This window comes from Eulemur rufifrons, chromosome 8, assembly GCF_041146395.1.
Source record: "Eulemur rufifrons isolate Redbay chromosome 8, OSU_ERuf_1, whole genome shotgun sequence".
Taxonomy (NCBI): Eukaryota; Metazoa; Chordata; class Mammalia; order Primates; family Lemuridae; genus Eulemur; species Eulemur rufifrons.
Window position 1 is genome coordinate 59,747,061 of NC_090990.1, and position 20,344 is coordinate 59,767,404.

Consider the following 20,344-nt stretch of genomic DNA (forward strand, 5'->3'; position numbering starts at 1 on the left):
GTATAATTCCCTTCATTCTTCTATATGGTGGTAGGTGAAATTCTGAGATGGCCCACAAGAGCCTCATCCCCTCGTGTTCGTGCCCTGTATAACCCATTTTCCTTGAGCATACATAGGACTGTGAATATATGATGGCTTTCACTCCTACGATAAGGTAATGTTATACAACAAAAGTAAATTTTGCAAATGTAATTAAGGTCCCAAAATAGTTCACATGAGTTAATCAGAAGGAGACTATCTTGAGTGGGCTTGATCTAATCAGATAAGCCATTAAAAGGGATCATGCCCTTCCTAAAGGCAGAGAGATTCAAAGTTTGAGAGATTCTACTGCTGGCTTTGAGAAGTGAATAACCATACTGTGAACTGCCTATGGAGGGGGCTGGGGGAAGGACCTATGGCAGCCTGTAGGAGCTAAGAATAGTTCTTGGCTGACACATGGAATAAAATGGGGATATCAACCCTACACGTGCAAGGAACTCAATTTTGTCAATAACAAGTGAGCTTGAGAAGAGGACCCCAAGCCCCAGATTGCCTGACATTTTTCATTCAACTCCAGGCAAAGGACCCAGCTAATCCCTACCCAGCCTTCTGACCTACAGACACTGTAAGATAATTAATGGTGGTTGTTTTATGCTGCTAAGTTTGTGGTAGTTTGTTATAACAGCAGTAGAAAACAAATACTCTCATGGTAGCTTATTTTCTCAAACTTCTTTGCCATGGAAGAACATTAGCACATCTTTGACTGACCTTAACCTAAGAGAAGTCTGAGGAACCTCAGTTGAGAGTGATTCCTTAAAATAGAGTTTGAATTTGCTTCTTTCTTGCTTTGGGTTGCTATAACCTAGTATCACTTCAACTGAATTTCTCAACTTAAAATGTCTTGGACCAAGAAGGAAATTACAACCCTAAACCATGTGAGAGCATGATTGTGATTATATATTCTCAAAAAAGCCACTTCTCCATCTTCCCATCTGTAGCCAAAGCAAATCAGAGAAATTTCCACATTTTCTTCCTCTAAGAGCTGCCAGATTTTATTCCAGCCTACTCTTTGATTGAGGGTAAAGCTTTGGAAGTTAATGGTCTTACACAGAGGTCTTAAGCCCAACTATCCATAACAAATGGATTCACAGTCTTTTGTTCCTATCCTCTCACAAAACCATTTTTACTCTAAACTCTATGTTTCTGTATCAGTAATTATCACTTAAGCAGCCTTGCCTTCCACATTCCCCTTAGCACTTGGGTTTTTGCTCCTTACACATTTTTCCCCAAACATGTCCCTATTGTTGAGCCAAGTAGAGCTTCCTTCCTATTGAGAACCACTGTTCAGCAACGGGCTCCTGCAAATACTTTCTGCTCACAGATAAATGGGCCAATAGCAGGATAAGGCACACAGTCTCCTATACAGGCTTATTTGAATTAAGGTACAGTTGGACATCATGGATTGGACCAAGAAGGAAATTACAATCCTAAAGCATGTGAGAACCCTAAACCAGGAAAGGAACTCCACGCACTGATACTCTTTTTTTTTTTTTTTTTACAGTAAATCTAAGCTGGCCTTGCAAAAGGAGACTAAGAGTCTGAATTTGCTGCCAACTGTTCAGGGAAGTTACGTGTTTGCTACCATCCAAAGACACTGTAGGAAGCTGAACCTGTGTAGTCCCTTCCACTGAATAAGGAGGTTCTACCAGTTCTAGTTCAATCTTTAAAGAGCTAGCAATACTATTCATCAAACCATGTTGTTTGTCTGCACCTACCTGCTTTCTTGGCAACTCAGCTAAGTATTTAAAAGTGCTTTTTTGATAATTTATAGTGTCTAGGTATCTTAGAACAGAAGAGTTTTCAGAAAAATCCAGTCTGCAACAATTGATAAGTCTTTATTATTAACTTCAAAACAACTCTTTAACTCATTTAATTTCTTATTCTGGGAAAGGTGAAATGTTGCATTTCATTCTGAATATTACAGGACATTCTTTTATTGAGAAATGTTTCCTTCTGATGAAATTTGAACTATGAATACCAAAAGCCATTAAAGTCAAGTCGTATTTTTACATCTAAGGTAAAAATGGGATTTCTTACATTCAGTTTTAACTTGCTGGCAACTTTCATGTATTCTTCATTATCAGAAGTTACCTGATTTCTGGCCATTCAAGGTTTTACATCTTAATTTTCAAAGAAATAGTAAAAAAAAAAACTACACTTTAATACTAAAACCATACAAGATATATTTTAACCATTTTCTATGATTTAAAAGATATACATTACAGAGAGGAGATGGAATAAGATGGCTGAATAGAAACTTCCAGCGATCATTCCTCTGCACGAACACCAAATTTAACAACTATCCACGTAAGCAAGCACCTTCAGAAGAACCGTAAAATCAGGTGAGCAATCATGCTACCTGGTTTTAATATTATATCAAGTAAAGAGGCACTGAAGAGTGCCACCCATCCCCCACCCCTGGCAGTGCCACACCAGCAGGCCAAGTGGAAAGAGAATCTATGTGCCCAGGAAAGGGATAGTGAAGTGATTTTGGGGCTTTGCATTGAAACTCAGGGCCACCCTGGCACAATGGAACATAGCACAGGGCAGAAATCTGCCGGTGCCCATGGAGGAAGCACTTAGACCAGCCCAACCAGAGGGAAATCCTCCACCCTGAAAACCGAGTTCCAGCTAGCCCTACCACCAGCTGACAAAAAGCAGCCTGGGGCCTAAACTAAATTCATCAGGCAAACAGCTGCAGTCCTTGGGCAATTCCTGTGGCTGTGCTGGCTTGGAACTAGTGGACTTGGATGCACATGACCCAGAGAGACACCAGCAGCTACCGCCAAGCCAGTGCCGGTCACTCCTCTGGGCAGTACGGTTCAGGGAGAGTCTTCTTCCACTTGGCGAAAGGAACGGGAAGAGCTCAGAGGACTTTGTTTTTCAACTTGAGTACCAGCTCAGCCATAATAAAATAAAGTACCGAGCAGACTCCCGAAGCCCTTGAGCCCTTAGTTCTTGGATGGCATTTCTGGACCAACCCTAGGCCAGAAGGAAACATGCTGCCCTGAAGGGAAGGACTCAGTCCTGGCAGGATTTACCACCTGCTGACTAAAGAGCACTTGGGCTTTGAATAAACCTCAGAGGTAGACAGGCAACAGTCACCACTGGCTTTGGGTGAGACTAGGCTGGCTTCAGGTGTGACCTAGCACAGGTGGGCCACGAGAGAGTGCCCATGTCACTCCTTCAACTCCAGCAGCCCAGCACAAAGAGTGAGGGAAGAGTGTGAGACACGTTGCTTGGCAATCCCAGGAGTTCTCCTGTATCTTACCTAAGTCCACCAAGGCAGTACCGCCAGGAATCTACAAGAGTCGCAGCATTACTGGGCGTGGAGAACCCCCAGCGCTGATACGGCTGCAATGACCACAAAGACTTAGATCACAACACTCAATTCCCTCTCAATATCTGAAAAGCCCTCTCAAAGAAGGATGGGTTCAAATAAGCCCAGACTGTGAAGATTAAAATAAATACCTCTTTAAGGCTCAGACATCAACAAACATCCACAAGCATCAAGAACATTCAGGAAGACATGACCCTCACCAAACGAACCAAATAAAGTACCAGTGCCCAATCCTGGAGTGATGGAGATAGGTGATCTTTCAGACAAAGAATTAACAACAGCCATTCCTGAAGAAGTGAAATGATCTTTAAGACAACACAGAGAAGGAATTCAGAAGCCCATCAGAGAAATTTAACAAAGAGATTGAAATAATAAAAAAAAAAAAAGCAGAAATTCTAGAGCTTAAGAATTCAACTGACAATCTGAGAAATGCATCAGATTCTCTCAACAGTAGAACTGACCAAGCAAAAGAAAGAATTAGTGAGCTTGAAGACAGGCTATTTGAAAATACACAGTCAGAAGAGAAATAAAGAAAAAATAATAAAAAAGAATGAAGGACACCTAGAAGATCTAGAAAATAGCCTCAAAAGGGCAAATCTAAGAGTTATTGGCCCTAAAGAGGAGGTAGAGAGAGAGAGAGACTGGGGTAGAAAGTTTATTTAAAGAAATAACAACAGAAAATTTTCCAAACCTAGAGAACTATATCAATATTCAGGTACAAGAAGGTCACGAACACCAAGCAGATTTGACCCAAACAAGGCTACTTCAAGACATTTAGGCCAGGCTGAGGTGGCTCACGCCTGTAATCCTAGCACTCTGGGAGGCCGAGGCAGGTGGATCGCTCATGGTCAGGAGTTGGAGACCAGCCTGAGCAAGAGTGAGACCCCGTCTCTACTAAAAATAGAAAGAAATTATCTGGCCAACTAAAAAGATATATATATAGAAAAAATGAGCCGGGCACGGTGGCGCATGCCTGCAGTCCCAGCTACTCAGGAGGCTGAGGCAGGAGGATTGCTTAAGCCCAGGAGTTTGAAGTTGCTGTGAGCTAGGCTGACGCCACGGCACTCACTCTAGTGAGACTCTGTCTAACAAAAAAAAAAAAAAAGACATTTAATAAGCAAGCTCCCAAAGGTCACAGATAAAGAAAAGATCCTAAAGGAAGCAAGAATAAAGAAAAAATAATATATAAAGGAGGTCCAATACATCTGGCAGCAGACTTCTCAGTAGAAACCTTACATGCCAGAAGAGAGTGGCATGACATATTCAAAGTGATAAAGGAAAAAACCCTTAAGCCTAGAATATTTTACACTGCAAAAGTATCCTTCAAACATGAAGGAAAAATAAAGACTTTCCCAGACAAATAAAAGCTGAGGGATTTTATCAACACTAGATCTGTCCTACAAGAAATGCTAAAAGGAGTTCTTCAATCTGGAAAGAAAGGATGTTGATAAACAATAAGACATCACCTGAAGGTATACAACTCACTCAACTGACTGGTAACAGTAAGTACAAAAATATAGAATACTCTATTGCTGTAACTGCAGTGTATAAACCACTTATATCTTAATTATGAAGACTAAAAGACAAACATGAAAAATAACTACAAAGTTTTGAGAGAGATATTGTATAAAAAGATATGTATGGAAACAACAAAATGTTAAAAAGCAGGAGAGAGATGTAGAATTTGTTAGGTTTCTCTTTGCTTTTTTGTAAGCAGAGTTGTCATATATTTAAAATAATTGGTTATAATATGGTTATTTTTTGCAAGTCTCATGGTAACCTCCAATCAAAAAACCTATTACAGATACATAAAAAATAAAAAGCAAGAAATTAAAATATGCTACCAAAGGAAAACAGGACAGAAGAAAGAAAGGACCACAAAACAACCAGAAAGCAAATAATAATGTGGCAATAGTAAGTCCTTACCTATCAATAATAACATTCAATGTGGAGGAACTAAACTCTCCAAGAAAAAGTTGAATGGATAATAAAAAAACAAGAGCCAACCATATGTTGCCTGCAACAAACACACTTCACCTAAAAAGACACATACAGACTGAAAATAAGGAGTTGGAAAAAGATATTCCATGCAAATGGAAAGCAAAAAAAGAGCAAGAGTAGCTATACTTCTATCAGATAAAATAGATTTCAAGATAAAAACTGTAAAAAGAAACAAAGACGGTCATTATATAATGATAAAGGGGTCAATTCAGTAAGCAGATATAACAACTGTAAATGTATATGTACCCAACACTGGAGCACCCAGATGTATACAGTAAATATTATCAGAGCTAAAGAGACAGATAGACCCCAATACAATAATCATTGAAGACCTCAAAACTCCACTTTCAGCATTGGACAAATTATCCAGACAGAAAACCAACAAAGAAATATTGGACTTAACCTGCACTGTAGATCAAATGGACCTAATAGATATTTACAGAACATTTTATCCAACAGCTGCAGAATACACGTTGTTCTCCTCAGCTTATGGATCATTCTCAAGGATGACCATATGTTAGGCCACAAAACAAGTGCTAAAAAAATTCAAAAACATGAAAATCATAGTATTTTCTCTGACCTCAATGGAATAAAACTAGAAATCAATAACAAGAGGAACACTGGAAAACATACAAACACATGGAAATTAAACAATATGCTCCTGAATGACCAGTGGGTCAATGAAGAGATTAAGAAGGAAATTTAAAAATTTCTCAAAACAAATGAAAATGAAAACACCACATATGAAAACCTATGGGATACAGCAAAGGCAATAGTAAGAGGAAAGGTTATAGCAATAAGTGCCTACATAAAAAAATGTAGAAAAGCTTCAAATAAATAACCTAACAATGCATCTCAAAGAACGGAAAAACAAGAGCAAACCAAATCCAAAATTAGTAGAAGAAATACAATAATAAAAATCAGAGCAGAAATAAACAAAATTGAAATCAAAAGAAATACAAAAGATCAACAAAACAAAAAGTTGGCTTTTTGAAAAGAGAAACAAAATGACACACCTTTAGCTGGACTAAGGGAAAAAAGAGAGAATATCCAAATAAATACAATCAGTGATGGAAAAGGAGACATTATAACTGACACTGCAGAAATCCAAAGGATCATGAGAGACTATTCTGAGTAACTATATGCCAAGTAATTTGGAAAACCTAGAAGAAATGGATAAATTCCTAGACACATATAACCTACCAAGATTGAACCAGGAAAAAAATCCAAAACCTGAATAAACCAATAACAAATAATGAGATAAAAGCAGTAATAAAAAGTCTCCCATCAAAGAAAAGCCCAGAATCTGATGGCGATGGCTTCACAACTGAATTCTACCAAGCATTCAAAGAAGAATTAATAGCAATTCTACTTAAATTATTCCAAAAAATCAAGGAGAGACTACTCCCAAACTCATTCTATGAGGCTTGTATCACTGTGATACCAAAACCAGGCAAAGACACAGTAAAAAAAGAAAACTATAGGCCAATATCCCTGATCAACATAGATGCAAAAACCCTGAATAAAATACTGAATTCAACAACACATTAAAAAGATTATTCATCATGATCAAGTAGGATTCATCCCAGGGATACAAAGGCAGTACAACATAGGCAAATCAATTAGTGTGATATATCATATCAACAGAAGAATGAAGGACAAAACCGTATGATCATTTCAATTGATGCTGAAAAAGCATTTGATAAAATTCAACATCCCTTCATGATAAAAACTCTCAAAAAACTAGGTGTAGAAGGAACTTACCTCAACAAGATGAAAACCATATGTGACAGACCCACAGCAAGTATCATACTAAATGGAGAAAAACTGAAAGCCTTTCCTCTAGTATCTGGAACAAGACAAAGATGCCCACTTCGACCCCTATTATTCAGCATAGTACTAGAAGTTCTAGCTAGGGCAATCAGACAAGAGAGAGAAATAAACGGCATCCAAACTGGAAAGGAGATGTCAAATTATCCTTGTTTACAGGTGATTATGATCGTATATCTAGAGAAAACTAGAGACTCCACAAAACTATTAGAACGGATAAACAAATTCAGTAAAGTTGGAAGATACAAAGTCAACATATAGAAATCAGTAGCATTTCTATATGACAACAGGAAACAATCTGAAAAAGAAACCAAGAAAAAAATCCCATTTACAATAGCTACAAATAAAATACCTAGGAATAAACTTAATCAAAGAAATAAAAGATTTCTGCAGCGAAAACTATAAAACATTGATGAAAGAAATTGAGGAGCACACCAAAAAATGGAAAGATATATTCCATGCTTACAGATTGGAAGAATCAACATCTACACATTCAATGCAATCCCCATCAAAATACCAATGGCATTCTTCATAGAAATAGAAAAAATAATCCTAAAATTTATATGGAACCACAAAGACCCAAATAGCCACGGCCATCCTAAGCAAAAAGAACAAAAATGAAGGAATCACATTATCTGACTTTAAATTATACTACAAAGCTATAGTAACCAGAACAGCATGATACTGGCATAAAAACAGACACGAAGACAAATGGAAAAGAATAGAGAACCCAGAAATAAATCCACACATCTAGAGTGAATTTATCTTTGAAAAAGGTGCCAAGAACATAAGGTGGGGAAAGGACAGTCTCCTCAATAAATGCTGCTAGAAGAACTGGATATCCATATGTGGAAGAACGAACCTAGACCCTTATATCTCACCATATACAAAAATCAAATCAAAATAGATTAAAGACTTAAATCTAAGATCTTAAACTATGAAACTACTAAAAGAAAACACGGGGGAAATGCTTTAGGACATTGGTCTGGGCAATGATTTCTTGAGTAGTACCCCCAAAGCACAGGCAATCAAAGCAAAATGGGACAAATGAGATCACATCAAGCTAAAAAGCTTCTGCACAGCAAATGAAACAATCAACAAAGCAAAGAGACAACCCACAAAATGGGAGAAAATATTTGCAAACTACCCAACTGACAAGGAATTAATAACTAGAATATATAAGGAGCTCCAACAACTCAATAGGAAGAAATAAAAAAATCTGATTAAATATGGGCAAAGGATCTGCATAGACATTTCTCAAAAGAAGACATACAAATGGCCAACAGGTATATGAAAAAATGCTCAACATCATTAGTCATCAGAGAAATGCAAATCAAAACTATAATGAGATATCATCTCACCCCAGTTAAAATTGCTTTTATCAAAAAGATAGGCAATTACAAAGATTGGCGAGGATGTGGAAAAAGGGGAACCCTAGTATGCTGTTGGTGGAAATGTAAATTAGTGCAACTACTATGGAGAACTGTATGGAGGTTTCTCAAAAAGCTAAAAGCAGAACTACCATATGACCCAGCAATCCCACTGCTGGGTACATATCCAAAGGAGTAGAAATCACTGTATCAAAAAGATATATGCACTCCCATGTTTGTTGCAGCACTATTTACAACAGCCAAGATTGGGAATGAACCTAAGTGTCCATTAATGGATAAGTGGATAAAGAAATTGTAGTACGTATACACAATGGAATATTACATAGCCACAAAAAGAATAAAATCCTGCCACTTGCAACAACATGGATGGAAATGGAGAACATTATGTTAAGTGAAATAAACCAAGAACAGAAAGACAAACCTCGCATGTTCTCACTCATATATGGGAGCTAAACATTTAAAATAATTAATTTCATGGAGACAGAGTAAAATGATGGTTACCAGAGGTTGGGAAGGCTAGCAGGGCTGGGAGGATAAACTGGGGGTGGTTAATGGGTGCAAATATATGGTTATATAGTTAAACAGAATGAACAATATTTGATAGCAAAACAAAATGACTATAATCAACAGTAAGTTAGAGTATACTTTAAAACAACTAAAAGAGTGGAATTGGAATGTTCCTAACACAAAGAAATGATAAATGCTTGAGGTGATGAATACCCCAATTATCCTGATTTGATTAATTCACATTGTATGCCTATATCAAAACATCACGTGTACCCTATTAAAGATGTGCAATATATACTCATAATAATTAAAACTTTTAAAAATAAAAAGATGTATGTTACAGTATTTTAGCACACTAAAGAGAAATTATTATGAACATCACTTGTTTTCTAAAGCATAAGTTAGAGCTTTCCCTTTACTTACATATAATATTTTAAATGTATATGCTAATATCATGCTTAGGGAAAGCAATTACAGCAATTATAACTTTATGCCTATCGTACAGCTTATTATTACCTGTCTCAGTACCTTAAAGCTAAAGTGCCAAAAACGGTTGCATGCAATCTTTAAATCACCTAAAAGAAATCTAAAATATTATGTTCCTGCTCTCTCAATATATATGCTCTAAATATACACATCTTTGGTATGAAGATATAAACATTTTAATCATATATAAAACCTAGTTTAAACTGCTCATCAAGTATCCCTGAGTCTCTGACTGGCAACATGGTTCAAGCAAACTAGATCCATTGTTACTCACAATGTAGTGCAATATTAATTCTCAACCAGCATTTACACTTAGTTATGTGACAAACTCAGGTATTTTGAGGTCATATCCTATGAACTCTTGTATTTCATTATTTTTTGTTTGTTTTTCACTTCTTGGGAAATCATACTGGAAAACATTAATTATAAGAAGCTGATGCCATCAGATACAGAACAGAGAAATACTGAAGTTAAGATGAAGTTAATCAATCTCATTGAAAAAAAGCATTCTATACAATATCAGCTGCATGCTTCCCTAAGTGAAAGTGCTGTCAGAGTAGTATGTCACAATTTCATCAAAATATTAAAGAAAGTACAAAGTCTAGAATATCACTGAATATGATAAGAACTTTGTACATATGAATTTAAAGCAGAGAAAAATGGAGAATAATAGAGCTGCACAATGTTGGTAGATTAATGTTATCTACAGCTCAAATGAAAACTGTCAATAAATTCTTATTTCATGAAGAAACATAATATGTTTCCCTTTGTCACATAAATATTTAATTACTATTTACAGTAATAGGGTATGACCAATAGCAAACATGATTTTTAGTCTACTGCTTTTTCTTCATTTTTATGAGAATATTAATTTTGAATTGAAAAATTTCAGTTACTTCATAGGAATTTATTGACAACATATATAGAAAACTATACTTACTGAATTCATTTAATGAAAACTCACATAAATAAACATACTTTCAATTTTTAGGTCTAGTTTGGCTTTACTAAAAAAATTAATCACAAAATTTCAATGTATTGATTAACCCTGAGAAAGTCATAGTTTTCTATTAAAGTTAATAGCTGTGACCCCAAATTAGTATCAGCCATGAAGGATATCATTAGCAAAAGCCTCAGGGCCCTATCACTTACCAGGTCCATCTTTCCCCCCCACAATAAAACACACAGACAGTTGAACACTAATATTAATATGTCAGAATGGGTACCCTAAAAGACTGATAGGCTAAAATAATGAACTAATACTTATATTAATAATTATTAGTAAGATAAAAACAAAAAGAAATAAGCATAAAGTTCTGAAATAGAGTTTTAAAAAAATCAACTACACAAGTAAGTATGGGAAAGCCAGGCTGAAGATGATTCCTGTCAGAGTGGGCCATAGGTGGCCTGGCTGATAAAAATTCAAACCAAGCTGTATAAATAGAGCTATAGTACACCAAATAAAGATAGTAACACTCTCCTGTATCTTTTGAACTGGAAGAAAGACATCAACGTGACTATGATGAATTTTAGATGGCATATTTTTAAAAAGGCATTGACAACGTATGTTCATTTTACATACATTATCCCCAATCTTCAAAATAACTCTGAAGGTAAAGAGTAGATAATGCTTTTATAGTCTCTGAGTTTCAGAGAGATTAAATAATGTGCCTGAAGACACAAAGCAAGTAACCAAATCAAAATTTGAACGCAAGTCCATTCACCTCCATGCTCTTTCTTCTATATTACATTGCCTTAAAAGTTCCATCTGAACTAGTGGGAGCAAATAGACAATACTGCGCCTGTAGAGTACTTGAAAACCAGGTAACAAAGGATACCATGATTTCAAAAAGAGTGGCAATTTCTGAAATGGATTACAGATTTATATTATTAATATAAATGTTGCATTTCTTTTGTTTTACCTAACAGCTACAATCCTAAAGTGTTATATATAAATCACTCTTTTAAAAACTGAATCTATTTTTCCCCACTGATAAATTAGAAATAAAGATTGCTTTATCTTCATTACTAATAATATATAATCGTCACACACTTTAAGTTTTTTGAACCTTCAATTTCTTAGTCAAGTATTTAACAGGATGCAAACTAATAGCTAAAAACATGCCAGAGGATGGTAATTCAAAAGTATCCTATAGATTTACTTCTTTCATGGGTAAAATTCCATACTGTTGGGTTTTTTAAAACAAAACAACTTACATAATGAAAAATTTCCACCATTCTTTTTGAAACTGACAATTCAATATCAAAAGTCTTTTTCTCTTTTCAGTGGTCTGAAGATATAAGTATTATGATTTATTTGGAGGTATAACCTACCGCAATCTCCAGCATTTTAAAAATTACTGTTCCACATGTACAAATATATACTACTGCTGCCATCTTCTGGTAAAACACAATTTCCCAATTCTTTATAGTATTTCTACAAATGAGAATCTTCCAGATATGAAATAACTAGTTTATATTAACAAAAGTAGAATAGATAATTTAAGCAACTGCTAAAAATGCAGTACAAATAGAATTCTAGCAATAATTAATTTTTATCAGTGTATATGATAAGTTCTGTCAATAATACTGAATACATTGTGTACTTTGAGGCACAGAATTAAGTGCTTCAGAAGCAAAATAAAAATTATCTTAATAACTATATGAGGCAAAGTTATTTTTCTACTTTTACAGATATGGAAACTGAGAATAGAAGAAGTCGCGTAGTTTGCCCAAGATGACATAGCTAGTAAATGGCAGAGGATCTGAATTCAGGAGTTCACAGATTCCAATGACCTTGCCTTTAATATTGTGTTGTAATATCCCCTATCATGTCAGACAATAGACATTAAGTAAATCTGTTAACTCATTCAGAATATTAAGGCTTAATGTAGTCGAGTGGAACAGTAATATTACAATTAGTATCAGTAGAGTCACAGAACACAGAATCAAAGAATTGTAAGTAACCCTAAAGGTTCCATGAGACACTTTTCCATATAATTCTAACTTCTTTCTCTAAACATCCAAACAGATTAATCTCTAATGATTTTATAAATAATGCCATATCATTTTTAGATTTTATACAATTAAAAATTTTTAGCTTCTATATGGTTAGTGTTTAAATTAGAATTTTGTTTTGACGTAATTTAAAATATTAAGAAGCATTAGTTGGAAACTACTACTCCTAGTAAGCATGATATTTATCAATTTATATTCAGAGATGTTTTGTTTTATACAAGGAATATAGTGCCATATTGTGCTATACTATTTTTGTACACTAATTTCTTAAAAGCCATATACTAACTCAATGAATGTTTTTGTTAATTATAGGTAGTGAAATAAATTGATTTAAAAGATGCCCATGAAATGACCAACATATTTTGGAACTATAACAATAAGAACTTTATATGTATGCAAAATGACAAAAATGGATAATTATTAGCTTTGGTGCCTTTAAAAACAAATTAATCACATTTAATTCTTGAAGTTCCATTTTAATGAGCTCTTGAATAACAGAAGTGACAAACAGTTATAAACAACAATATTTAAAATAAGTGGCCAAGTGAGATACTTAAGATAATACAGAATTATACTGATGAGTAAATTAATCATTTTGAAATATATAGTATTATATAGAAAAGTAGGGGAGAATCCTGTAAATTGTTATTTAAGCCCTTTTGGTAAATTTTGGTTCATAAAGTTTCCCAATCATATCAATTTACTAAGAGTAATTATCAGTGAATCATTTAATCACAAAGTTTTATATTGTCCACAATTTTACCCAACTCTCAAGCAGATGTTTCTACTAAATATGTACATTTAAATTTAACTTTCAATTTAATTTCCTAGTAAACATTATAAATACACTAGAGTCCATAAATTCAATGATATAATGTATACCATAGTAGGTCTTTTATATTTCTATATAAATTTTGGCATCAGCTTGTCAACTTCTACAAAAAAAGTGCCTACTGGAGTTTCGACTGGTATTGGGTTGATCCAAAATCAACTAAGATACCAGAAAACAGAAAACAGCGTCAACATAGAAATCAATTGTAGTAATTCTATAAGCATCAAAGAAATGAAAAAATAGCATCAAAAAATACTAAGAAATAAATTTAATGAAAAGTGTAGAAGAGATCTACACTTACAACTATAAAACAATGCAGACAAAAATTGTAGGAGAGCTAAACAACTGTAGAGATATATCGATGGATTAGAGAATTCAATATTATTAAGCTATCCATACTAACCAAATTGATATATAGATTCAATCTAATCCCAATTAAAATTCCAGTAAGCTTTTTTCTTTCTTTTTTCTTCTCTTAGAAATTGACAAGCTGATTCATAAACTTACATAGATGCAAAGGACCTAGAGTGGTCAAAACAATCTTGAAAAAGAAAAAGAAATTTGAAGGACTTACATACTAAAGACATCACTAAGGAAATGAAAGACAAGTCACACTGGAAAAAAAATATTTGCAATACATAGATCTTTGTATCCAGAATATACAAAGAACTCTTATAATTTAGTAAGAAAACAACCCAATTTTTTAACTATGAGCAGAAGACTTTAATAGGCATATCATGTAAGTATGAATAAACAATAAGCACATGAGATGTTCAACATCTTTAGTCATCAGGGATATGCAAATGAAAATCACAATGAGATACTACTATATACCTACTAAAATAGCTAAAATAAAAAGATAATACCAAGAGCTAGCAAGGATGTAGAGCAATTATTTGTAGGAATGAAAAATGGCACAGTCACTTTGGAAAATAGTTTGAAAGTTTCTTATAAAGTTAAACATGTACTTTCTCATGGCCCAGCAATCCCACTCTTGGGTATTTACCCAAATGAAATTAAAACTTATATCTGTATGCAAATGTTCATAGCAGTTTTATTCATAATTGCCAAAAACTGGGGGATGGAGAGGATATCCTTCAATTGGTGAATGGATAAACTGTGGTATACACAAAGGTATACTACTCAGAAATATAAAGAAATACTGATAGATACGACAACATGGATGGATCTCGAATGCATTATGCTAGTGAAAGAAGCCAGACCCAAAAGGGTACAGAATGTATAATTACATCTATATGACATTCTGGAAAAGGCAAAACTATGAGGAGAGAAAACACATCAGGGGTTTCTAGGGACATGGAGAGGGAGTGGATAAAAAGGAGCATAAGCAAATTTCTTACGGTGCTGGACATAGTGCTGGACATAGTGATTATTCAATAGTATTAATCTGTCAAAACTAAGAGCTATACACCAAAAAGGGAGATTTCACTGTAAGTAAATTATACTTCATTTTTTTAAAACTCAAAAAGAATGAACTGGTTAATATACAACATAAATGAGTTCTATTAATATAAACATAGCATTAGCAAAAGGAGCAAAACACAGTGTTTTAAGATACAAGCTTAGGAGATAAAACTAAAATGAGCAAGAAAAGCGATCTCCAAAAACACTGAGATAGTGGTTAATTATAAGGCAGAGTGAGTGGGTAGAAATTGGAAATGGGCATAAGACAAACAGGAGCTTCCAGTATACCGCCATCGGTCTTCCTTTTTCTGGGGGTTGCCTGATTATTTGCCTTGTAATAATTCATTGAGCTATCATTTATATTTTATATCCTTTTCTGTATGTGTGATAGGAAAAATGATTAATTTTAAAAGACAGCAAGCCAAGTAGCTCAGGATAAATTATGAAAGAATAAAAGAAGATTTTTATTTTTCTTAGAAGTATGAAGTATTCCTGTTTCATATCTTGGCTCTATCATCTGTTAAATATGTGACCTTAGGCAGGTTTCTCAACTTTCTCAGCCTCAGTTTACTTATCTATAAAATGGAGAAATTACATCTGCCTCAAAAAGTTATAATATCATACAGATTAAATGAGGCTGATGGAAACACGCTTCAGAGTTTCTGCCTACCTTGCAAGTCTCTTTTTGAGGGTTCATTTTACACACATGGGGTAGATCCACAACAGTCACAATTTTATGTTATATGACCCCTCCTCCTGCTCAGTTAAACCAGAGGTGGGCACTTAGTCCTAACTGGGCTAATCACAAAGCCTTCTGGGGAATTTAAAATGGGGAATGAGTAAGTTCTTTCTGTCTAGACTATATTACATACAGAAGAGATGTAAATCTCCAGAACACAAACAATGAACTATCCAAAAAAGAAATCAAGAAAACAGTCCCATGTACAATAGCATCAAAAACTAAGGTAAAATACTTAGGAATCAATTTAGCCAAGGAGGTGAATTCAGTACACTGAAAACTATAAAACACTGATGAAAGAGAGTAAAGACGACACAAATAAATGAAAAGATATCCGGTGCTCATGGACTGGAAGAATTAACATTGTTAAAATGTCCATACAACCCAAAGCACCCTAAAAATTCAATGCAATCTCCAACAAAATTCCAATGGCATTTTTCACAGAAATAGAAAAATCAATCCTAAAATTTGTATGGAACCACAAAAGTCCCTGAATAGCCAAGGCAATCTTGAGCAAAAAAGAACTAAGCTGGAGGCATCACACTATCTGATTTCAAAATATACTACACAAAGCTACAGTAGTCAAAACAGCACGGTACTAGCATAAAAACAGATACACAGACGAATGGAACAGAATAGAGATCCCAGTAATAAATCCACGGTCAATTGATCTTCAACAAAGGTGCCAAGAATAATACACAATAAGAAAAAGAGAGTCTCTTCAATAAGTGGTGCTGGGAAAACTGGATAAGCACATACTGAAGAATGAAATTGGACTGTCATCTCATACCATATATAAAAATCAACTCAAAATGTATTAAACATTTAAATGTAAGACCTAAAACTATAAAACTACAAGAAAAGAACACTTTAAAAAAAGCTCTGTGACACTGATCTGGGCAAAAATTTCTTGCACATACACCAAAAGCACAGGCAAAAGAAGCAAAAATAAACAAATGGGACTATATTAAACTAAAAATCTTCTGCAAAGCAAACAATCAACAGAATGAAGAGGCAACCTATGGAATGGGAGTAAATATTTGCAAACCACACATCTGATAATGGATTAATGTCTAAAACATATAAGGGACTCAATTCAATAGTAAGAAAACAAATAACCCATAACTGAATACAGCTAATCATAATGTATTGTATACGTGGAAATTTCTGAGAGTAGATCTTAAGTGTTCTCACTACAAAAAAAAAGGTTATGTAAGGTGATAAACATGTTAATTAGCTTGATTGTGGTAATCATTTCACAATGTGCATATATATCAAAACATCACATTGTACACCGTAAATATATATAATTCTTATTTGTCAATCATGCTTCAATAAAGCTGGGGGAGAAAAAGAAAGTAAATGAAAAAGAAAAATAAGATCTCCAGAACAGTAGTGTGAACACATTATGTCCCTTTCATGGCTAGAGTAGCAGAGAAAGAAAAGACTGAAACAACAGGAAGAGAGTGCTGCCTGCATTTCTGATTCCTGATTCTAGTCCCTTACTGGGACTTGCCCTAAGGTTCCATAAAACATAGAATATCTATATAACAAATAATGTTAAGAAACTAATGCTAGATCAGGTTGGATTCTATTATTTACAACCCAACTGTTTTAGCTAATGCCTTATATAATACAAAGCATGAAGCACTACGTTTGGCACATAGAAAGTGCTCAAATTTAATGACTGTAACAGGAATTGACTGATCTCTGATCTCCTGTGGGAGGTGGGCATTTCCTTACCAAGCTCTGAAAGAGGCCTACTCTAGTGTTTAAAATGTAAACTGACCTTGATGAGGCCTTATTCACATCATTGTTGGAGGTATATAAGAAATATGTAAGAAAAGAGCCAAGTCTCAAATTTCCGGCTAGAGTCACAGATTTTTACTGGTAAAGACTGCATTAAAAGAGAAGGAAATTCCAGTATTAGGAATAAAATTACAATGAAAAATTGAGATTTAGTACCTAAATTTAGAGCCTAAAGCAAAATTTCTTCTAGCCCACTAAGATAAAAACTAAGTGTTTACAGTTTGTAATGTCTTAGATTCCATTTTTTCCTAAGGTAGTTCTATAGAATTTAAACTTCTACAAATTTGCTAAAACTAAAATATGCAACATTTTTACATCCAAAACCTGGAGGCTATCTTCCCAATACAGAAAAGACACAAAACTAATAACCTATGTAAAAGGTATGTAGAATTATCAATAGTTTCTAGAGGACAGAGACTGTTTGCATACTTATCCAAAGCCAACCTATGTATACTCCAATGAAGCAGTTTAGAATCAAGTTATCCAAGCCAAGCATATTGCAGTAAGTTCTTATTTTACCTCATCTGCTCTTGCAAATAAATTATAACACAATTAGTTAAGATATATGCAGAAATAAGGTGTTGTTATTAACTATATGACTTCATATTACTTAATATATCTATGTTTCAGAAGACATATAAAAACAATTCTTACTTCACATAGGTACTCCCAGTTGGTTTTATATACTAACGTTATCCATCATATCTGATTATGGTCTAGTGTACTCTCCTACACAAAATATAAAATATGGACAATCTGAACCAATGGATTCCATTGTTTCCCTAGTATATGTAGAAAGTAATATTTTAAAAAGTATAATTGCTAATTTTAATAACATTACATTGATATTTTTAACTTATAGACTTGAAAAAATACAAATACACTCTAGCCTATAATTTCCTTAATAAAAGTTTTTTTTGTCATATCTGATCTCTCATGATATACTTTTCTCTACATAAACTTCTGATTCCCATTCATATTTGCATGTAAATAGCAGCTACATGGGACATAATATTTGTAGTATCCATGTAAAGATTCCTGGAGCACACTGGAAACTTAATTTTCATAAATTATTAACAATTGCATAAAGTCTGTCTGTATTATGAAACCATCTGGTAAATAGCAATATCATAAATAAAATTTATACTTTTCTCTACATAAACTTCTGATTCCCATTCATATTTGCATGTAAATAGCAGCTACATAGGACATAATATTTGTAGTATCCATGTAAAGATTCCTGGAGCACACTGGAAACTTAATTTTCATAAATTATTAACAATTGCATAAAGTCTGTCAGTATTATGAAACCATCTGGTAAATAGCAGTATCATAAATAAAATTTATTTACAAACACTAGAGGGTGCTCTAATTCAACAGTGCTTGGTATCTGGCTTTGACACTTAAAATAATTTTCTCCTTGATTAAATTAAAACAATCTTTAGCACTAAAATTTTTACTTTCGAATTAATACATGCAGATAATTTAACAGCCAAAATTCCATTTTTCCCAAACATACAATGAAACTTAGTAGAATTCCATTGAAATTTTTTATTGTATAATTATTAAATATTTAAACAAAAAATAAGTACAGCAGTATAAAGATGGTCCTTGCCTACAGACGAAACTGATGCAATGTTCAGATGACTAAGAGAAGGTGAATCTTATCTTTTGTAGGCTTAAGTTCAAGAAAAATTATAAAATGTATTTGGTAAAAAGACATAGTGACCCTAAGTATTCAGGTATAATTTAACATTTTACAAAGGTAATTTGAAAGCTGGTATTTAAACAAGGAATAAAAGTGATATTGCTGCAGGATCTCAGCTGCTGTCTTAAATTAACTTTTAAGTCAATAGCCATAGGAAATTGGAAAAGAAAAAACTGAAGTCTTTGAATATCAAGATGGAAAATAGTATCAATTCTAACTCTTCATTAGAAAAATATTTTGTGCTAGTTTTTTAAATTTATTTCTGTAACATTCATAAGCTCAATTATGATCTTTGAAATTTTCAAAACTGTGAAAAATTTGTATATTGCCATTTGACAAACCAGAAAAGTTCCCTGAAGTATGAGTTTCCAATAGATAGCATTAGACAATCACAAATAACAAAGTTTGATAGCTAGCAAAATATACTGTAACATATTTCAGGAAAGTGGCTATTAACAGAGCCATTATTTAATCTCAATAACATATTTTACCTTTAAAAATGACAGAGAAAAAACAAAACATTATAAATATTTCTAAAATTATCATACCCAAGTCAACCAATTTCTCTCAACCTCTCTCTCTCACAAACATACATGCACACTCATTGCTCACTCACATACAATCTACTCCCCAAGAAGGGAGTACCTGGCTTATACTTCTCATTCCTTTCCCTAATGAAGTATCGAGAGGCCCAATAGAAAAATATGGCTCGGAGATAGTCTGTTATGGAGAAAGTTTTAGGCCATTTTAACAAGTCTAAAGTTGCACTGCTAACATTGTATTTTGAAGCTCTAGCATAATCCTAATCATAATTTTAGCTTACCACTAATATTTATAAGTTTTTGCCCATAAATCTGAAAAGCATACAGACTACATAAAGTGAAGATTGAGTGGAAATATGTACTTTTACTTACAAACACCAACTTTCATCTCTTAATACAGTGTTTCATAAAAATTTACAAATTGTGAGACTAGAATATTCTATTCAAATAATAGTTTAAGATAAATACCTGCTTTCCATTTCTGAATACTGTTGTAAACTAATAGTCTCTGTTGTAATTTCTACTTTCCGTACACTTCCAAAGAAATCAGTTATCAGGACATTTTTAGGATCCCTCTGAAAAAGATCAGTGCGATGTCCAGGAGTAGATACACACAAACTTTTAGGACATACCTGAAACTGAAAAAAAAAATAATAATACATACATGTATACCTACA

General features: G+C 33.8%; 1 protein-coding gene across 1 annotated transcript in view; it reads right to left on the reverse strand.

Moving 5' to 3' along the window:
- Positions 1–20,344, reverse strand: part of PIGK (phosphatidylinositol glycan anchor biosynthesis class K) — a 109,632-nt gene that overhangs the window by 46,371 nt on the left and 42,917 nt on the right. The window contains exon 9 of the mRNA XM_069478101.1: positions 20,136–20,305. Coding sequence (XP_069334202.1) covers positions 20,136–20,305 — 170 coding nt within the window. The remainder of the gene's footprint in view (positions 1–20,135; positions 20,306–20,344) is intronic.